The sequence below is a fragment of the Lathamus discolor genome, chromosome 2, assembly GCF_037157495.1.
Source record: "Lathamus discolor isolate bLatDis1 chromosome 2, bLatDis1.hap1, whole genome shotgun sequence".
Taxonomy (NCBI): Eukaryota; Metazoa; Chordata; class Aves; order Psittaciformes; family Psittacidae; genus Lathamus; species Lathamus discolor.
Window position 1 is genome coordinate 88534926 of NC_088885.1, and position 17628 is coordinate 88552553.

At 40.4% G+C, this 17628-nt stretch overlaps 1 protein-coding gene across 24 annotated transcripts in view; it reads left to right on the forward strand.

The window, feature by feature from the left end:
• Positions 1 to 17628, forward strand: part of IKZF1 (IKAROS family zinc finger 1) — a 68265-nt gene that overhangs the window by 15336 nt on the left and 35301 nt on the right. For 23 of the 24 annotated variants that reach the window (XM_065667687.1, XM_065667691.1, XM_065667683.1 and 20 more), the window contains one exon: positions 4243 to 4362. In XM_065667687.1, coding sequence (XP_065523759.1) covers positions 4243 to 4362 — 120 coding nt within the window. Of the gene's footprint in view, positions 1 to 4242; positions 4363 to 15758; positions 15854 to 17628 lie in introns of those variants that run through there. The other variant, XM_065667700.1, reaches the window with a different exon arrangement.

Below are 17628 nucleotides of genomic sequence, written 5' to 3' on the forward strand. Positions count from 1 at the left end.
ATTTGAAGTTCTACTAGTAAAACCAGGGTGTGAATTGGGTTGTGACTCTCCTCCAGAAAAATGCCTATCTTTTCTTACCTCTTGTGGTGGTTGTTCAGCCTGGAGAACTGAAGCACCAGGGGAGACCTTATAGTAGTCTTCCAATACCTAAAAAGGGCATACAAGAAATATGGAGAGGGACTTTTTACAGGGGCATGTAGTGACAGGACAAGGGGGAATGGCTTTAAACTGAAAGAGGGTAGATGTAGATTAGATGGATATTAGGAAGAAGTTCTTTACTATGAGGGTGGTGAGACACTAGCACAGGTTGCCCAGAGAAGCTGTGGCTACCCCATCTCTGGCCGTGTTCGAGGCCAGATTGGACAGGGTTTGGAGCAACCTGTCCTAGTGGAAGGTGTCCCTGCCTGTGGAAGGGGGTTTGGAACTGGATGTTCTTTAAGGTCCCTTTCAGCCCAAACCATTCTACGATTCTATGATTTTAGATAATTTCTCCAGTGAATCTGGCATTTCTATGGGAAACAAACTGCAGGCATTAAACCCAACTTTAGTTTGTGAAAGGATGGAGAATGAGATTTTAGTAAGAAATCCCTCCTTGGCTTCCATTTTTATAGTCGTAGCTCCAGCAGCATCATCCTGGCATGAACTGAACTGGCACTTTGCCCTCTTCCTCTGTTCCCTCATGTCTTTAACTATATTGCTGGGGCAGTGATGAGGAAACTCAAGTAGAGTGAAGTTGAGGACCTTACAAGGCACCGTTGATGGGTTAGACACTTTCAGAGCTTCACGATAAACTGGGGGAATGTATGATGCAGCCTATAGTTGATCTCCATTTATGACTTAACCAAGGGCACCAGCAGCAGTGCCAGAAACAGAACCTCAACTCTAAAACACCCTTGTCTTTTCAGTTTGATGTGTCAGGTGGCTCTTTGTTAAAAATAAAATAAAATAGAGACACCTCTCTGCCTCAAGATTAAATTTCATTGTTTATGCTTCAATTCTTATTTTTGAGCAAAAATATAAAATGAAAATGGAATAAATCTATGGTTCTTTACTCTGTTACGTGACATTTTACTAATTTACCCCAATACTTGCCACTATGTAGGTTTTTTTAGCCCCATCCCTTCAACCAGTTATTGCTCTGGACATGCCTGTTAAAAATTAACTGTGAAACTGTTCCCTCCTTCCCCTTGCCTCATTTCTATTTCTAGATTCATTGGCAAAAGGTTGTTAGTGAGATCGCGTCTCTATAAGATTACCATGCAGTAGTGAACTTATCATGGTGTAAAAATTTAGACGTAGTTAAGGCACGAAATACAAATATTACACTCTAGAATCCAAGACACAGAACTCAGCAAATGTATCTCTTCTAAATCTACTATTTCCACCCTGCCTTTTTGCATGCAGGGATTTCTTGATCATGTGTAACAGGAGGAAATCAAATGATAAGAAATTAGTCATTAAAGCCAAGTTTACTAAGTTTTCTTAACTGCAGTCTCCTGCAAAGAGGGAAGCATACTAGATCTCTGGCTTCTGCCCCACCAAGTCTTTGAGGCTATTCTGATTCATGCTGCCTGGGCAAATGGCTATTAATTTAACAAGTAAAAGATTGATATTTGGTTAGTGAACCAAACAGTTCACCACAAACTGCAAAAGTACTGATCTACTAACAGTTCTGTTCTGAAAAGCAGCTTTGATTTATCTTCAAAGCATCTTATTTAGCTTGCTTATTGTAGGATGCCTAACTGCATACTAAGAAACTTTTAGTTTTATTTGCTATTTGTTATCTCACAGGCCTGATGATATGTGTTTATATTGGTTCAAAGCCAAAAAAAAAGCCTTCAGGTTTTTAGGGAATGTGTTCTTCTGAATCCAGACTAAGTCACAGCATCAACTTCCTTTATTCTGACTGGGAGCACAAGTTGAACCTTGGAAAATGCAGGTGGCTTTTGATTACTGCTACTTTTTAATAGGCTTCCTTAACCTATATGTAGTGTCAAGAGAGCTGATTCTGACCAGACTGCTTCTTGTCCTCCAATTTAAACTTCTTTTCTTCTTTTTTTTTCTTTTTTTTTTTTTTTTTTGTTTTTGGGTTTTTTTTGGGGAGGATGGAAGAGATATGATGAAAGAGCTGAAATATTTCAGCTGTCTCTCCTTGCCCATGCTTTCTATCTGTAAGAGATACTTCAACTTGGCAGTATGGGACTTGCATTGGAAAGTTGCTGGCAGCTCTTTAAGTTCCTTACATCCCATAAAAAGAAGGCAGAAAAATACAGAAATAACTAAAGAGCTAAACAGTGAATGGCAAAACCTGTTTTAAAAACACATGTTTTAATAAACTTCTGATTTTACTTTCCTCTGCTGTAAAATTCATAGTCTTTTCCATTTACGCTATCCACCTATAATCTTGCACTTGCACCCAGTGGGTGTGATTTTGCCCATTTAAGAGTACCCCACTGAAGCCAGCTTCACTTCTGCCAGTGCAGAACTGTTGCTTTGTTTCCCTCGAGTCCTCCAGCTGCAGCTTTAGATGGTTCATCCAATGCCATTCCCACCACTCCCACTCAGAAGTTATTCCATAGTCTGACAGAAACGACACTAAGAAACTCTGTCCCACACTCATTTTGTTGATTTCAACCTAGATTGTGCAAACAACCCAACCCAGCTAATTTGTGAGATGACTTAAACCTGTCATTTCTCCCCCGTCATGATCAGTATAGATTGAAAGCACAAAGTTTTGCTCCATCCAGAAGGTTGGGAGGAAGGCACTTGCTTCTTTCAAGTCAAATCCATAACTGCCATCACCAGAATGCTGTCACTTAAGTGAGCTGTGTATGTTTTAATTTTTCCTTTTCTGAGATGTGATTTCGGAATTAATGAATGTTTGTGTGTTAATGAGGGAATTCTCATTAGAAAACCCCCACTAATTTGCTAGGCCTTGTGCCATGAAATTACAGTTTTTGCTGGTGCTCTGATTGCCATAGAATGTCTAATAGATTGTATTGGCGTAAATTAGTAACATCTCCATTTTGGAGACAAAGGTTTTATGTGAACATTAATGAGTTCAAATCCTGTTCTGGGCCTATTTCATTCTTTGCTATTAATGCAAAGACCAGCCTTTTAGTAATAGTCAATGAAACTAATCACTTAGATAATTCTTTTGGTAGTTGTTTCCAAGTCATGCTTTTGTTACAGATGTATGAAGACATTTTAAAAGAAGCTGTGCAAGACAGGGATAGTACTGTGGGCAGGACATGTATGGCGTGACTGAGAGCTAATCCAAGAAACCTCATAGTTTCTGAAAGTGCATTACTTAGCAAGAGTTATTTTCCTTATTGTCATGCATTTAGCACTAGAACAGTTCTGTAATACTTACAATATACTAAAGCTCCAGGCTGGTTTCTTCTGATCAACCTTGTGTACACAAGATACTGGGGGGGGTGGGGGGGTGTCCTCTTTGCCAATAAGAGACCATAAAACCCTTGAAGTCATGTTTTGACTGACCTCTACTAATTGTACGTGTTTTAGGAAGTTCCAGGAGCTACAGGCACTTTATTACTTGTAGGCACAAGGACCAGCCAAAGCTTGATCTGTGGGTATTAGTGAAACTTGCTGAAGATGTAGTTGAATTTTTAGTTGGAAATATTTTTGGGGAGGGCGGGAGGTAGTTCTGTTGAAGCCTCAGAATACTCCTTGGTTAGACTTTGCTATATCATTGAAGCAAATCTGGATGTGCACTCAAGGAGCATTTGCAGAAGAAAGAAGAGTTTTTACAGAAGATAACCATTTGATAACTTTTGTAATCTGCCAGTCTATGTTGGCTAAACTGCATCTTTTGAGCATAGTAGCTCATATGTGTGTTACAAATATCCAAAGTAGTAAGACTGAAAACTGCATATCCAGACTTCAATAAATTTGGAGGAGATGTTCAAGGTCAGGTTGGACGGAGTCTCAGGTGACGTGGTTTAGTGTGAGGTGTCCCTGCCCATGGCAGGGGGGCTGGAACTGGATCGTCTCAGGGTCCTTTCCAACCCTAACTATTCTATGATTCTATATCAGCCATGCATTTTTTTCACTGTGTTCTAAAGAAATTTTATCTCCAGGACAGCAGGTTTTGGTCCTAAGAATGTCATGTTTTCAGTAGTGTTTAGGTCTTTTTGCTAAGTTGTTTGGTTTGTGGTTCCTCTTACGGTATTATTTTGAAATAAGAACTACTCTGACTGATGCTACTTTCTTCACTACTAGGAAAGGAAAGTCCTCCAATTAGTGATGTGCCAGATGATGCAGATGAACCTATGCCTGTACCAGAGGACCTTTCAACTAGTACTGGAGGACAACAGAGTGCCAAGAATGAGAGATTCTTGGGTAAGATGACTAGTCCACTCTGATAAGAAATATTAGAACATAATGTAATATGCCAGTAGTGTTAAAGCACTATATAATAAGCTGGTATAAGCAGGTCTTGCGACTTTTCATCTTGGTCAGCACAGGATGACTCAACTGCTTAGTGCAACCTTTTCATTGAGAAAGGCATTTTGAAGGACAGAAAGCCTTTTCATCCACAGAGAAGTTAGTTATAAAGATCCTACTAATTATCTTATTTCTAAAGCATCACTTATTGCATGAAATTCTCCCCAGGAAAGATGGTTTTCATTCTGCATAGGAGATGGAATTAAATATGTGGTTCCTGGTCAAAATTACCTGAACTCAGATTTGACAAAAATTTAGTGGAACTCTCAGGTATTCTTATTATTATTTTTATTATTAATTTGAATGCTATCTTGAATGTTATCTACTATTCAGATTTCTCTATAAATGCCACATTAGCACACACATAGTATTCATATGTTTCAGATTCCAATGTCTGATCTTCATTTACTCTTGAGTTTTGTTAACTGGCAGAACTTTACAAAACACTTGAATTTTGTTCTCCTAGGCAAAAATCCACAGTTGATAAAGTTTGTTGGATAAAAATAAGCTATTTTTGAGAAACAATTTTACAAAATGATTGTTCTTCTTAGGGATCCCATACTCCACACCATGGACTAGAAATACTGCTGACTACTGCATGCACCAGCTCACATAGAGTCTACTTAAAAAGACTAAATGATATTGAGTACAATCCTTTTTTACTAGCAATAAGAAAAAAAAAAAGGGGGGGGGTGGTAAAAGCACAGTGAGTCCCAGAATACTGTGGTCAATGCCCTGTATGATAAAAATATTTCAGGAGAGGAGTGATTATCAAAATATGTTTATTTATCCACAAATAAAAGTCCTGCTCATAATTTTTACATTTCTGTACTAAGGGTCAGGGTGGAAGACTGCTTACAGAAAGACTGCAAGTGTCTTTACACGTTTATTGTCTAAAGAAGTCCAATAAAGGACAGTAGGGTGGAAAGGGAGGGCACAGAACACAAAATAATCAGGTCAAGGTAGTACAGCAGAATGGTGTTAGCATTAGGAGTAGAGCTTACTCCCAAACTCTAGGACTACCTAGTAGAGAATGCAGCACCTTGTGCATCTTCACTTTATTTACCGCTTGATCCCCTCTTTCCAAAAATGTGAGCATAAAGTTCAGCTCCTACATGCATACTGATATACCCTATGAACAAACTGATTTTTAAAAATGCTTTTTAATATCTGATCACTTACCTAGTGCTTTGTTTCTCAGTTCAAAGCCTTTTGGACAAAATCTTGCTTTTATTGCTTATGTATCAACCTTTAACCTTGGAGTCAAAATTTATTACCCTTTTTCATCAATTTACCATTTTAAAGATCAAGGATTAAAGGAAATAAGATATTTTTAGAAAAGAAGGATAGGCTCTAGCTTCAAAAAAATCTTTTCTCGCTTCTTCCATCCTGAAGACTAAGGCTTGTATGTGGTGCTATAGACCTGATAGAGTGCCATCTGAAACATATCACCTGCTCTGAGAATGAAGGTGTAGTAGAGACTTCAGAAGTTAAAGTACTCAAATCACCTGCCAGATTTTCTTGGGTGCCTTCAGATTTTGAGTGTGTCACTTAAAATTACTAGAGAGGGTGCAAATGTCATAAGGAAGGTGTCCAGAGGTTTATGAAATGCATGCTTTGATTTGTTTCCCCAGACAGAGGCACCCAAGATGTGTGTTGCTTCTGACCAATGCAAAAATGATAGCGAGTGTAAAAAGGTCATTTGTGGAAGTAAAGTCATCAAAAGTTTCTAGTAATATAACCCAAAGCAGCTCAACAAAGCAGAAACATCTTAAAAGACATTGTCTGGTCACTGCTATGTCTCTTCATTTCCTTGATGAGCTTGCTATGTTTTTAATGTTGTAACTCCCAGAACGACACTATGTGTTGAGCAGCTTCTTCCTGCAAGCTTAATTTCTGATGCATATGTGCTTCTTCCTTCCTTGTCATCTTCTCCACCCCAAAGTTCCTCCTCAGACTGATCTGGCACCTAAAACTTTTTTACTGTTTTATCTTACCCTGCTCACCCACCTGCTCTACAGTTAATTTTTCTAGAAAACACAGGGAACGTTTTCAGCCAAGCAAAGAGCTAGTTTCTCACAGCTCTTTAAGGCACTAGAGACTCTCTTTTACCATCTCTCCTAAATATCCTTTTGAAATTATGATCTAACTTATTCAAAAGTACACATCCCACCTAAATTTCCATTCAGAATTGGTGCTTTGCAGGCTATTTTGGTCACGCAGCCCTATTTCCCATGCTAACCTATAACGTAAGAGCTGATTTGAAATATCTTCTGCTCATTCTTACTGTCTCTGTTCAAGTTTCAGGTTAAATATTGTGTGCACCTTTTGTGGATAATCAATATTGAACATCCTGTATGTGGTAGAGGTTGCAATTTAGGGCTGTTTCTACCCTGGAACTAATTCAAGTCATGTGTGCGAAACTAATAATTTAGTGAGCTGTAGGCCAGACCCTACTTCATGAAGAAAAAGCCATTTGCTGCAGTATTTGTCTAGAAAGGCAAGCAGTACCTTCCTTTATCAGTAGCTGCTTGTACTGTAGCTGGCCATCAATGGATAAAAGCCACTGATGCCATCTCACAGTGTTACTGGCCTCAGAAAGAGGCTGTGGGCTCACCATTTCTGCACAGGCGGCTGTCAGATGCTGAAGATGACTTCCAACTCAGAAATCCAGGGTTTCTCACTAAAAAAAGTGATCATCACCATAGTCACATGTTACAGCTTGGACCTGGGATATATAACATATATAGATATTCTTTCTGAGACAAGAAGTAGGGAGAACTCATCTCACAAAACTGAGTTGAAACTCTTGAGCAACTGACAGAAGATGCCTAAAGTAACAACTCAGGGTGATCCTAGACATCAGTAGAAGACAGATGAAATTTATATGAAGTTTGAAACTCACAATTTGTTTAAAATAAAGTACACTAGTACAGGAAGAGGCATTACAAGGAAAGAGCTTTTTGGCATTTTTCTCCAGTGGAAAATGTCAAGTGATTGGTGTTGCCTTCCTCCCACAACCCAGTTGCTGAAGAAGCCTGGGAAGTTGCAGAGCCTCAGTGCCTGGCATCACTGACATTGCCTTTGCATCCTGGGGATGCCATGGGCAGTCAGAGGTAGTAATCTGCACGAGCAACTAGTTTCTGGTGCAGGCAAGCATCCTCACTCTGAGCTTCTTCAGTGCTTTATTTCCTTAAAAGGAACTCAACCATTTGAGAACATGGACAGGAGCATTGCTGAGGGGCCACCAGGCAAACCACAGCAGCTTGCCATTACATAAATCCATTGCAACTCACACATAGCTGGGTGGAGGCAGAGTAAAAGTGTGGAAAGGCTGCAGACAAAGGGGAGAAGGGAGAAAGCCAAAAGGGGAAGTGTCCCACCCCAGCTTGCAAAATCAGTCCTGTTACTCAGACAGGTCCAGCTTGCTGTTGCCCTGGCATTTCTCGAGGGCAGGAAAAGGGGCTGAGGAAAATGACAGACAGAGCTAACCATCTTTGTGTGTTCCTCCTATAGAAGCTCATTCACTGCAAAGGAAGTATATTGTGTATGAGTTATAAGATGCACATGTGGCTTGTGTGCACGTGGACTCATAATCATTCAGAGAACTGAAGAAACCTGGAGGGATCTGTAATGTGCTTTACTTGCTCGGGTTTCAGATGGGCATCTCTGTTGCTCAGAAGTATGAGAGTGTGTAGGAGCTGACAAGCCATTGTAAATTGTTGCTAGCAATTGCTGTCTCACCTGATGTAGCCCTACTGGCTCTGAATGCAGAGAGAAAATTTATTATAAGATGGTTTGGGGAGTCATCTTTAATCATCCACAATGAAACAGTGCTTGAAAGTCCTACTAAGGAGGCTTCTGAAGGAACTGAAAGACTTGTAACTAAATATTTTAGGAACTTTTAGAAATAGGGAAGTTGGGAATCTCCCATCTTGTTGGTCCAAAGCCCCTGGTGTTAGTCCCAAAATATGGACTGATACTGGGTGCTCTGAGAGCCTGCCAGTGTGACTTATCTGTTCTTAAGAGGAACACAGCAGATATTTTTGTCAGGATTATTTTCATTTTGTATGCAAAACTCTTCTGGGAATCTTTATAGAGAGAAAGATGGGGGTGGTTTACTACATGGGAGAAGGCATTTAGCAAATTTTATGAATGCCCTTATATATGATGTATAGGATATATGGTATATACCAGCCTTCAAAGGCATGTTTCGCATGTGCACAGTGTGAAAGTGTGTGCTGGACTGAAGCGCAGAGGACCCAGGTATGCAGGGCCATTGGGAAGCTGAGGAATTAGCCACACACCCAGAGACAAGCTCTGCTCAATGTAATGACTTAGGACTTCAAAAAAACATGCATGAATTTTCACAAGGCCAGTAGGAAATGGCTGTCTTTCAAAAGGCAAATTTCTTTATCAGATTTGAAAATGCTTGCAGCAAGTAGTGAGGGCGAACATTTTCAAAGCAAACTTGCAAGTACTTTCTAGAAGAAAGGGTGAGCCAGTTTGGAAAGAAGAGCTGTCACAGTCCCCACACAGGCTGTGCTGTATTAGCACAGTTAACTCAGCCCGTACAAAGCCAGGGCAGAGCCACTGCGTAAGCAGGCATGTAAAAAATTATCTTCTGATGCAATTGAAAAGTGATAAAATCAAAACCTTGAGAGCAGAATTAATCCTAAAAGGCTATTGTACTTTTGCAGTGATTTCTATTTAGTTTTGTGAGTAATTATTTTACTCCTGGCCCATTTCGTAGAAGTATAGTTTCTTTTGCCACTGTGTGGCAACATGATGTTGCAGTGAGTGGTGAACCTATGAGGTTTTTCTCTTATTTCACTGTGTAGCTTGTGGAGCTGTGGCCAATTTCATGGGCACCTGCTGGGTACTGCTATGTTTTCAGAGGGAAACATCAGTGTAAAAGCAAGTGAAAGCTTGGGAGCTGTGCAAGTTTTGTTTCTTCAGTGCTGAGAAAGCAGTGAATATCATTTGAATTGGAGAGATGCAGTGTTTAGCTGTGTGGCTTTTAGGTACGGATACTGAGCCTGCTGATCTGATCTGCAGTTAGAGTAAGTTGTCTTTATCTGAGCAGAAGAGATGCAGCTCAGAGATAAGCCCCATTCTAGCTCGGGAGTTAAAATTATCTAGCAGGATCTCAGTCGCGGCTGCAGTGCAACTCAGAAATACAAGGCTCTGGCTGGAAGGGGGGCATATTTTAAGCTGGGGAACACCTCTATAACTGCAGCTTGCTAAACCTCAGTCTATTTTAAGGGAATGAGTCTGCATCAAAATGTTGGATGGCCCTCTGAATGCCAGTCATCCCTTTATTCTGTACTATATCTTGCTTGCTTTTTGTTGTAGGCTTGTTTTCTCTCTTGAGCAAGTTCTCGTTCAACCCTAGTGCTCTTCAGGAGTGTATGCTGAGTGAAAATCTTAACTGACGGACTGACGTGCAGTACAGGAACCACCTGCTTCTACAAAGGCTCCATTTTGGAACAAGCTGCTGGTTTGATTTTGTTCAGCATGTCCTCACATTTCTGTAATTTCAGCTCCCACTTTAGTGCCTCCCCCCTGATTGAGGAGAGGTTTCTGGCTGCACAGGATCTGCAGTGATGTTCTTCCATCAGGTGTGAGCTCCCTAGGTTCTGTCCATTTGCAAAATGTGCAAACATATTATGACTGTGGCTGTATCCCCAAATTAGAGGTTTGCAGGGAAGGGTTTCCAGTGTGGTCATGCCCTTTATGCTCAAGAGTGAGAAACAGAAGGAGCTTCTTTTTGGAGCTCTAGTCCTTAAGCCAGAAGCAAATACCACTCATTGCAGCAGGACAGAGATTTGCCCCTGAACCTTTCTGATTGAGCTTACTAGGTGAAGGTTTTCTAAAGCCTTTGAAGACAGTCTTTCCAGAAAATGCTTTGCTCCATGTGCAGCAGCTAGGTATGCCATAGCAGCCAGTGCAGGCTCACCCTCAGCATGTTATTTATGGTGAAGAAGTGTGACCACAGCAAGCTGATAACTTCTGAAGGTAGATCAGCCAGCACCTCAGAATTATGGCCTCCAGAGACAGCTTGTTGGAAACTCTGTCCTATGTCATCTAAGGTCCTCCCTGAACAAGCAAGCCAACAGAGCAGCAGCCCCAAAGCAGGTTAGACCTGCAATGTGAGACACTTTGTGCTGCTCCCTCCCCCCCTAGTAAATGAATTCTGAGTTATAAAGATACACATGCAGGGAATGTAGTAGAGTGACCCATTTGGTGTGTGCTTCTTTATAACTGTTTCTTGGAAAAAAAAAAAAAATAGGATAGTGTCTAGTTCTTGTATCTGTTGCAGTTTAGGGATGTGTTTTCCAGAAGCATTTAGGTGTCTAAGTTTACAGGCATGAGAAGAAATCTCAAGAAGGAGTCTTATCATCCCACCATCAGTCATAGTAACACCACAGGCACCAAATGGGACTTTTGGAAGTGAGTAACTCCTACTCCTTTGATGTAAATAAGATTTCAACCCTGGCATGCCAAAATCCTTACCTAAAAATGGGATTCGGAAAGCCATTGCAGAGAATTAGTCAATGCAGAGCAAGAACAGAATTACTCTTGATTTCCAACCAAAACAGGGCTGATCCAAAAAGAAAACTTAAGATCCATGCTTTACTTTGGTTTTCACCTTCCATTTCCCCTATAACTAACTTCTAGACTATTGTATGGAACAAAGTAAGAACTCGCTGGCTCCCCGACCCCTCCTTAAAAAAAAAATAAATAAAACCAATTGAGAGCTTTAAAAGGAATTGTTAATTCCTTCATGTGCATCTGCACATGATTTTGCTCTCCCTGCTGATTAAGTAACATAACAGAAATGTATAATGCAATGGAAAGGTGGGTTTTAACTAAAGTTGGTGACACTTTCAGCTTATGTTGCAATTAATAGAAGAGGAAATATTCATTCTCCATATTTCATCATTTAAAAGCATCCTGCATTTGTAAGAAGCTGTGATCATGATCAGCCAACATCCCTACTGTGGATTTGAACTTTCTAAATCTTTGGTGATTTTTGTGTTTTGTTTTTTGTCTGAGCTAAGAGCTTTGCACTCTGAATTTTTAATAACAGTTTGTGGGGGTTTTTTCAGAGGGAGATCAGTCCCTTCCCATTCACCATGCTGTGCACCTCAGCAATATATGGACTGAATTATTAAGCCTGTTTTCTCCTGCTGTGAATCTGTGTTGCAATGCTCGGAAGTGGTGGCAGTGGTTGGTGTTGAGGCGGGATGGTTTCATTAGCAGTGAAATGGTGACTGCCAGCTAGGGAACACTGCTGTTTCTGCACCTTTTGCACTGCATCTGGGCTTCAGAGGTTTCCAGATGAGAATTTATTTTTGCATGAGAACCACACATGCACATATAAAATTCACTATGAAAAATTTACTTGCCTTATTGTAGGGTAGACTGAAACCCACTGCTTGTTTTTTGTGCTCAGATTTGCAAAGGGAAAGAAACGCCTATGCGGCTAAGAGAAGTGTCAAATAGTCCATGTCCCATCCCTACCCTGACCCCAAGCTCACTGTATTTACAATTCAGGCTGCAAATGCCTCTGTCCCTCCTAAGCAGAGCACCCCTCCTGGTTTCCCCAGGCAGAAGCCACGAGTGAAGAGATGAGAACATCCCTTCCACACTGACTTGGAACTTTCCCAAATTGGGGTTTGTTTTTTTTGCTCCCAGAATCCAAATAATTTTGTAACTGGCACCTCCCATCGCTGGACATTGGAGGGGAGGGGAGGAAGCCCTGATGGCCAGCATGGTTGCTGGGACTTTTTTTGCTGCAGGTGTGGACCTACAACAATTTGTCTAGAAGTCAAACAGGGAACTAGGCTTTTCTGGGAAGGGGTTGAACTTCCTGCCCATTTGTCCACATAATGGCAAGTAGAAATAAAAATGAGAAATTATAATTGTGCTAGTAACACACTAGTGGCTTTGGAGCCCAGCACTTGGAAAAGATGGGGAAGGAATAACGGTAATGAAGCATTACCTCTGGTGTAGCAACACATTTGTTTAATCTTACCACCACATTGCTAGTAGATCCTAGTAAAACTGGTATCCTATCACAGGCTTATTGTGGTTGTAAGTGGATTTTTTCTTCTCCATGCAAAACAATCTAAGGAAGTCTGATACTGTTTATTACTGTAACTACACATTAATAAGTTTGTACATTCACTGTACAGTGTAAGCATTGCTAATAATCTTTCCTGTGTGCTATGCAAGAGACTGATCTATACAGTCCACAATTTAGCCCTCAGTAATAAGGAGACATTGCAAAAATATTTTTCATTTCTAAAACTTTTTGTAATTCATTTCTGCTCCTTAATACTTTCTTTGAAGTTTCAAATGGCAATGCATTTTTCAGCCAAGAGGAGCCATTTATGCCATGTTCTCTCTTTTACATGTGTAAATGCACACACATAGACACATGTGCATACAAAGATATGTCTGTTAGCACACATAAAATCATATGGCTGCAAAATCAAATTCCTCTGTGTATGTCTATGTAAAAAACCCTAAAAACCAGCACATGTAGGGAAAAGATCATTTCTATTGAAAGTTGAGCTCTTCTCTCTTTTAAGAGGGAAAGACCTTTCAAGTATACACTCTGCAAAATAAACTTATGTCATTTAGATTTTTTTTTTCAAACCTAAAAGAGGAAAAGGTTAGTTCCTGCTAATTTGTCTGTATCCCTGTAAGAAACCTAAGTGTAAATTCCATTTGGGAAGTGGGCAGCAGCTGAGAAAGATCTGCTTGTACCCACTGTGGTTTTTGCAGTCTGCGTAGAGCTGCTGGGCTGAGGCTGCTGTGAAGGCAGATGGGGTCATGGTACTCGAAGGACCACAAAGAGCTCATGAAGATAGGTGTTGCTGAGGAAAGGAGAGAGAGACATGCACCCCCTCTCAATCCTTCCCACTGGTGTTTGTCATCTGAAGCAGTGCCCTGAAAAGACACTTCTGCCTACTGCTGCTGGCTCTGCAGTGAAGGGTTACATGGGCTCTTGGATCTTCCCCTGCAGTTCATAAATGCTGTTCCTTCTAGCATTCAGATGTTTTATTTGCTTAATTTCTTACAGTGTTATTCAGGTAAAGTCTGTAATGGAGAGCAAGAGTTACACTGTTTTTTTCCCAAAACGTTCCTTTATAGTCCTGTACCAAATTTAGGATTGCATAGTGGAGCTTTGGAGGACATCTAGTCCTCACAGCAGAATGATAGATGGCTGACGTATTGAAATAACCTAATGAAATATAGTATCTTGTATCTCTCACTTGCGATACAAGTTTCCACTAAAAACAGTTGCATCTCTAACTCAGTAACTTCCTTAGAGATGTTTCAGGAGGTGAGTGAACAATTACAAAAACATGATTACAAGAATCACTTTTACCCCGAACCCTTCTACTCTCTCATCCTGGAAAGTGAGAGTGATATTCAGGGAATCTTCTTATGAGCATCTTGGGGAGCTACAGCTGGGTGTGAAATATATCCCCTCACAAAAGCCAGGCTAGTTGAGCAAAATGCAGTCCCTAATCTTTGTGTGCTAGTACTGGTCTTTGCTGTGCAATGGTTGTGTTTTCCCCCATCTTTTTTACCCTCAGTAAGACAGAGCACAAATAGTTTTATTAGTTGCATGCTTCCTGAGAACACAGTGATCCACGCATTCTGGGCTGCGGGTTGTGTTTTTCACATTCAGGCATAGGATGGGAGTTCATCAGATAGCAGTGGGGAGCTCTAGCAAATAGCACATTTGCATCAGCAGAAATGAATTTCACAAGACTTGCTGGGAAGGTTTGCCACAGTGTGCCACAGTCCTGTGCTACCAACAGCCACTGCACATTCATTTGATAAGAAAAGATGACAACAGAGAATGAAACTTTCAACGTTCTGTTCTACAAAGACTTGAGAAGCACATTACCCCAAAGGAGTGAGGCTATGGCTGACATGGTGCCTTTCAGGTAAAGGAATCTGAAGCTGTGGATGAGCCGTGCTTCATTTGTCCTGGTGGTAAGGAGAGCTCTCAGCACTGCACTCATGCAAGTGACAGTCCTGGTATCTAACAATTTCCAAGAGTCCAAAAGCCTGTCAACAGGATACTGGGATCACTGAGATTTGAATGTCTTATGTGCTCAGAAATGTTCAGATAGCACAATGTTGTCGTTTTGTGTTGCACAAGGCAGAAACAACTTTCCTTGAGATGCTGTCCTCCAAATGAAGAAAGTGTCATTTGCCAGTCTCATATCTTTGCCTCTGGTTGTTGACCAGTTTATCAGGTAAAGGTTAATTTTTCTGAGGACAAAATCTGCACATTTGCTGCAGCCTCTGTCAAACCTGACTAGCCATTACCTTGTTCAGCCTGTATAGCTCAAACTGTATTTCTGGATATATGTGTTCCTAAGTGGTGGATTTAGCAGGATTTCATTTCCCTTCTTCACTATACTACAGTACAGCATGGCCACAGCACAGATATCAAAGTTTACTTTGGCTAATAATAAATAGCAGCTTCTGTAGAGCTGCTTTGCATTTTAATGGGGAAGATTTTTTACACTTTACATTTGCCTCACTCTTAGACCAGCCACAATGTCCGGGTGTTAGTATGAAATTTCAGTGCTTTATGAATCCTGGACTAGGTAGTACTGATGCACTCTCTGTGGCTTGGTAGGGACAAGAAGTTGCAACTTGGTAGTTCATGGGAAAGTAGAAGGATTCTTAATGTGTAACAGCATATTAGGACATATATCTGGGTATTTCTACATTTAGAATCCTTTGCATTTGGTAAAAATGCAATGCAATGTCTGTTCCTTTTCAATATTTGAAAAGCATTTTAAATATAATCTGGGCAGATGCTTTAGAAAGAGACAAAAGGATTCCTTCAAGTAAAAGGCACTTACACTGTCTACAACACGCAACTAGGAGCAGAGAGGAAGTCTGACAGAAACTTCGCCAGCTAGACACTTTCAAATATTCCATAAATGCTGAAAGGGCAGGAAATGCCAATGCTGATAGCCTGAACAGATCACCAACCCTTATGGGAGGCCAAGTTTTGATCATTCTCTGAATGCGTGGCACCAGTTTTCATAGCACAGATCTTGTTTTAGTTGCACATAATTGCTTGTCCATATTAGCTCTTACTATTTATCTAAGACTGGGAAGCGGACTGAATTAAGCTTTGCATGTTTCTACTGCCATTTCTCTCCAATGATTTTGTTGTTTTTATGTATGAATATATGTTGTGGCACAGGGTTCCAGGAAAAGGAACAGAGCTCTCTTGCTCTAGAAACTGCACGAACACCAACAGCACGTACCAAAGTGTTTACCATCTAATTAAGGTTATATGTGACTGAGTAATTAAGCCTTACAAGTCCTAGCCAAGGTAAGTGTGAGGAAGGGTACAATGAGATGTAATCGGTTGTGTTGCAGAATCTAAACTATAAATAGTATTCTGGAGTCCAGAGAGCAAAGTTTTCTGATAGCTGCAGCAAAGTAGTCTTCTGTGTTCTTCCAGGGTGCAGTGGGATTAGTTTAGTTCAAAGTTTAAAACTTTGTTTTAAACAATGTGTCTCTTTAGCTTGAAGAAAGAGATAAAAAAAAATAAAACAAGTATATAAATTTATATTTAATATATATATATGAATATATATATCATATATATATTTAAATATCAATAATTGAAGGATTTGATGATGGAAGGATGAAGGAATAAAATAAGTATTGGCAGTGAATGATTAGATCATTTGGGGCACCAGGAAATAATTCATTTCCTGACTTCTAAATTAGTCTAGAACTTAGTACAGAGGAGAAATCTACTGTATTGCTCGGACTTTTGGAAAAAGGGGAGAGCTGATTTCCAGCTCCATGCCTGATATGTACCAGCAGGAGTCCTGGATCGTGTCAATGCAATGAGTGTAATTACAGCTTAGTGTCGGTGTGACAGAGCACTGCATAAGCCTGGTGCTAGGAGAGTGGGCAGGTGAGGATAAAGTTGGGATATAAGCCCAAATTTCAGGGGGTCAAATCCATACTCTTGTCCAGGTTTTTCTCTTTGATAGATGCTTCTGAAGATCCTTTGCATTACAGCAAAATAAATACTCTAGCAATTCGGTTTTGGAGTGAGATTTCACACCTCATAACTGAACATGTAAGTGCTGTGAATCTGAACTGGAGATGACACAGTTTTCAGAATTAAGTCATTTCCTACAGAAAGGTACAGGCTGAGCCCCTCTCTTGTTTCCTTTCTCAGACCACTAAGAACTTCTCCTATGCTGGCTACAGTGTGGCAGGAAATTAAAATCTGGTTTGGATGCTTTAAACAGCTTATGCTTTATTTTCTTGAGGTATTTGCCTTTGGGATTTTTGCATCTCTATTGAAACAGTGGTAGCATGGGAAAAGGCTATCTGAGGAAAAATATCATTCCTCTCCTGCTTCTGCATCATTAGTCCGTGGAAGAAAAAGCCTACTTTTTTACCTTGAACAAAAGAGAGCTGGCCAAGGGCTCCAGGCACTTGATATGTAGTATTTTATGGGTGTAACCAAGGTTTATTAGACTGGACAATAATTCTACTTTTGTATAATTCTGTAGGACACATCACAGACAAGGGTAGCATTTTCACAAATATCCAAGTGATGCAGCCTCTCAAGCTATGACTGCTGCCCGCTCCATGGTCCCTCGTCATCTTCTGTGGAACTATGGGTTACATGCCAGGAGGGTGACCAGTGCAATGGTCAGAATCTGGCCTCATATGTTAGGACCCTTGAGAAGCTTGTACTGAGTTGTAGGAATCATTCTAGACAGCAAGATAGCTTTTTAGTTTCCCTATTAAAAAAAGAAGTCTTATCCCCATTAAAAAAGAATTGAAAAATGTGCAGATAGGGAAGTAAGGGCACATGATGGATTAAGTGCCTTTCCCATAGCCACACAGGAAGTCTGTGGCTCAGCTAGGAATTGAACCTAGCTTTCCACTGTCTGAATCCAGTGCCCTGTCCCTCTTTGAGGCCATAAAATTTTGTTGTTATTGAATTCCCTACAGGCTGAAGCAGAAAGCTACTTGTTGAAACCTGAGTATTATCTGTAATGGGTGAGAAACTGAGAATAGTTCTGGACCAAGTGTTGCCCATTTCTGTTGCTGTTTAATGTTCTCTTTTTTTCC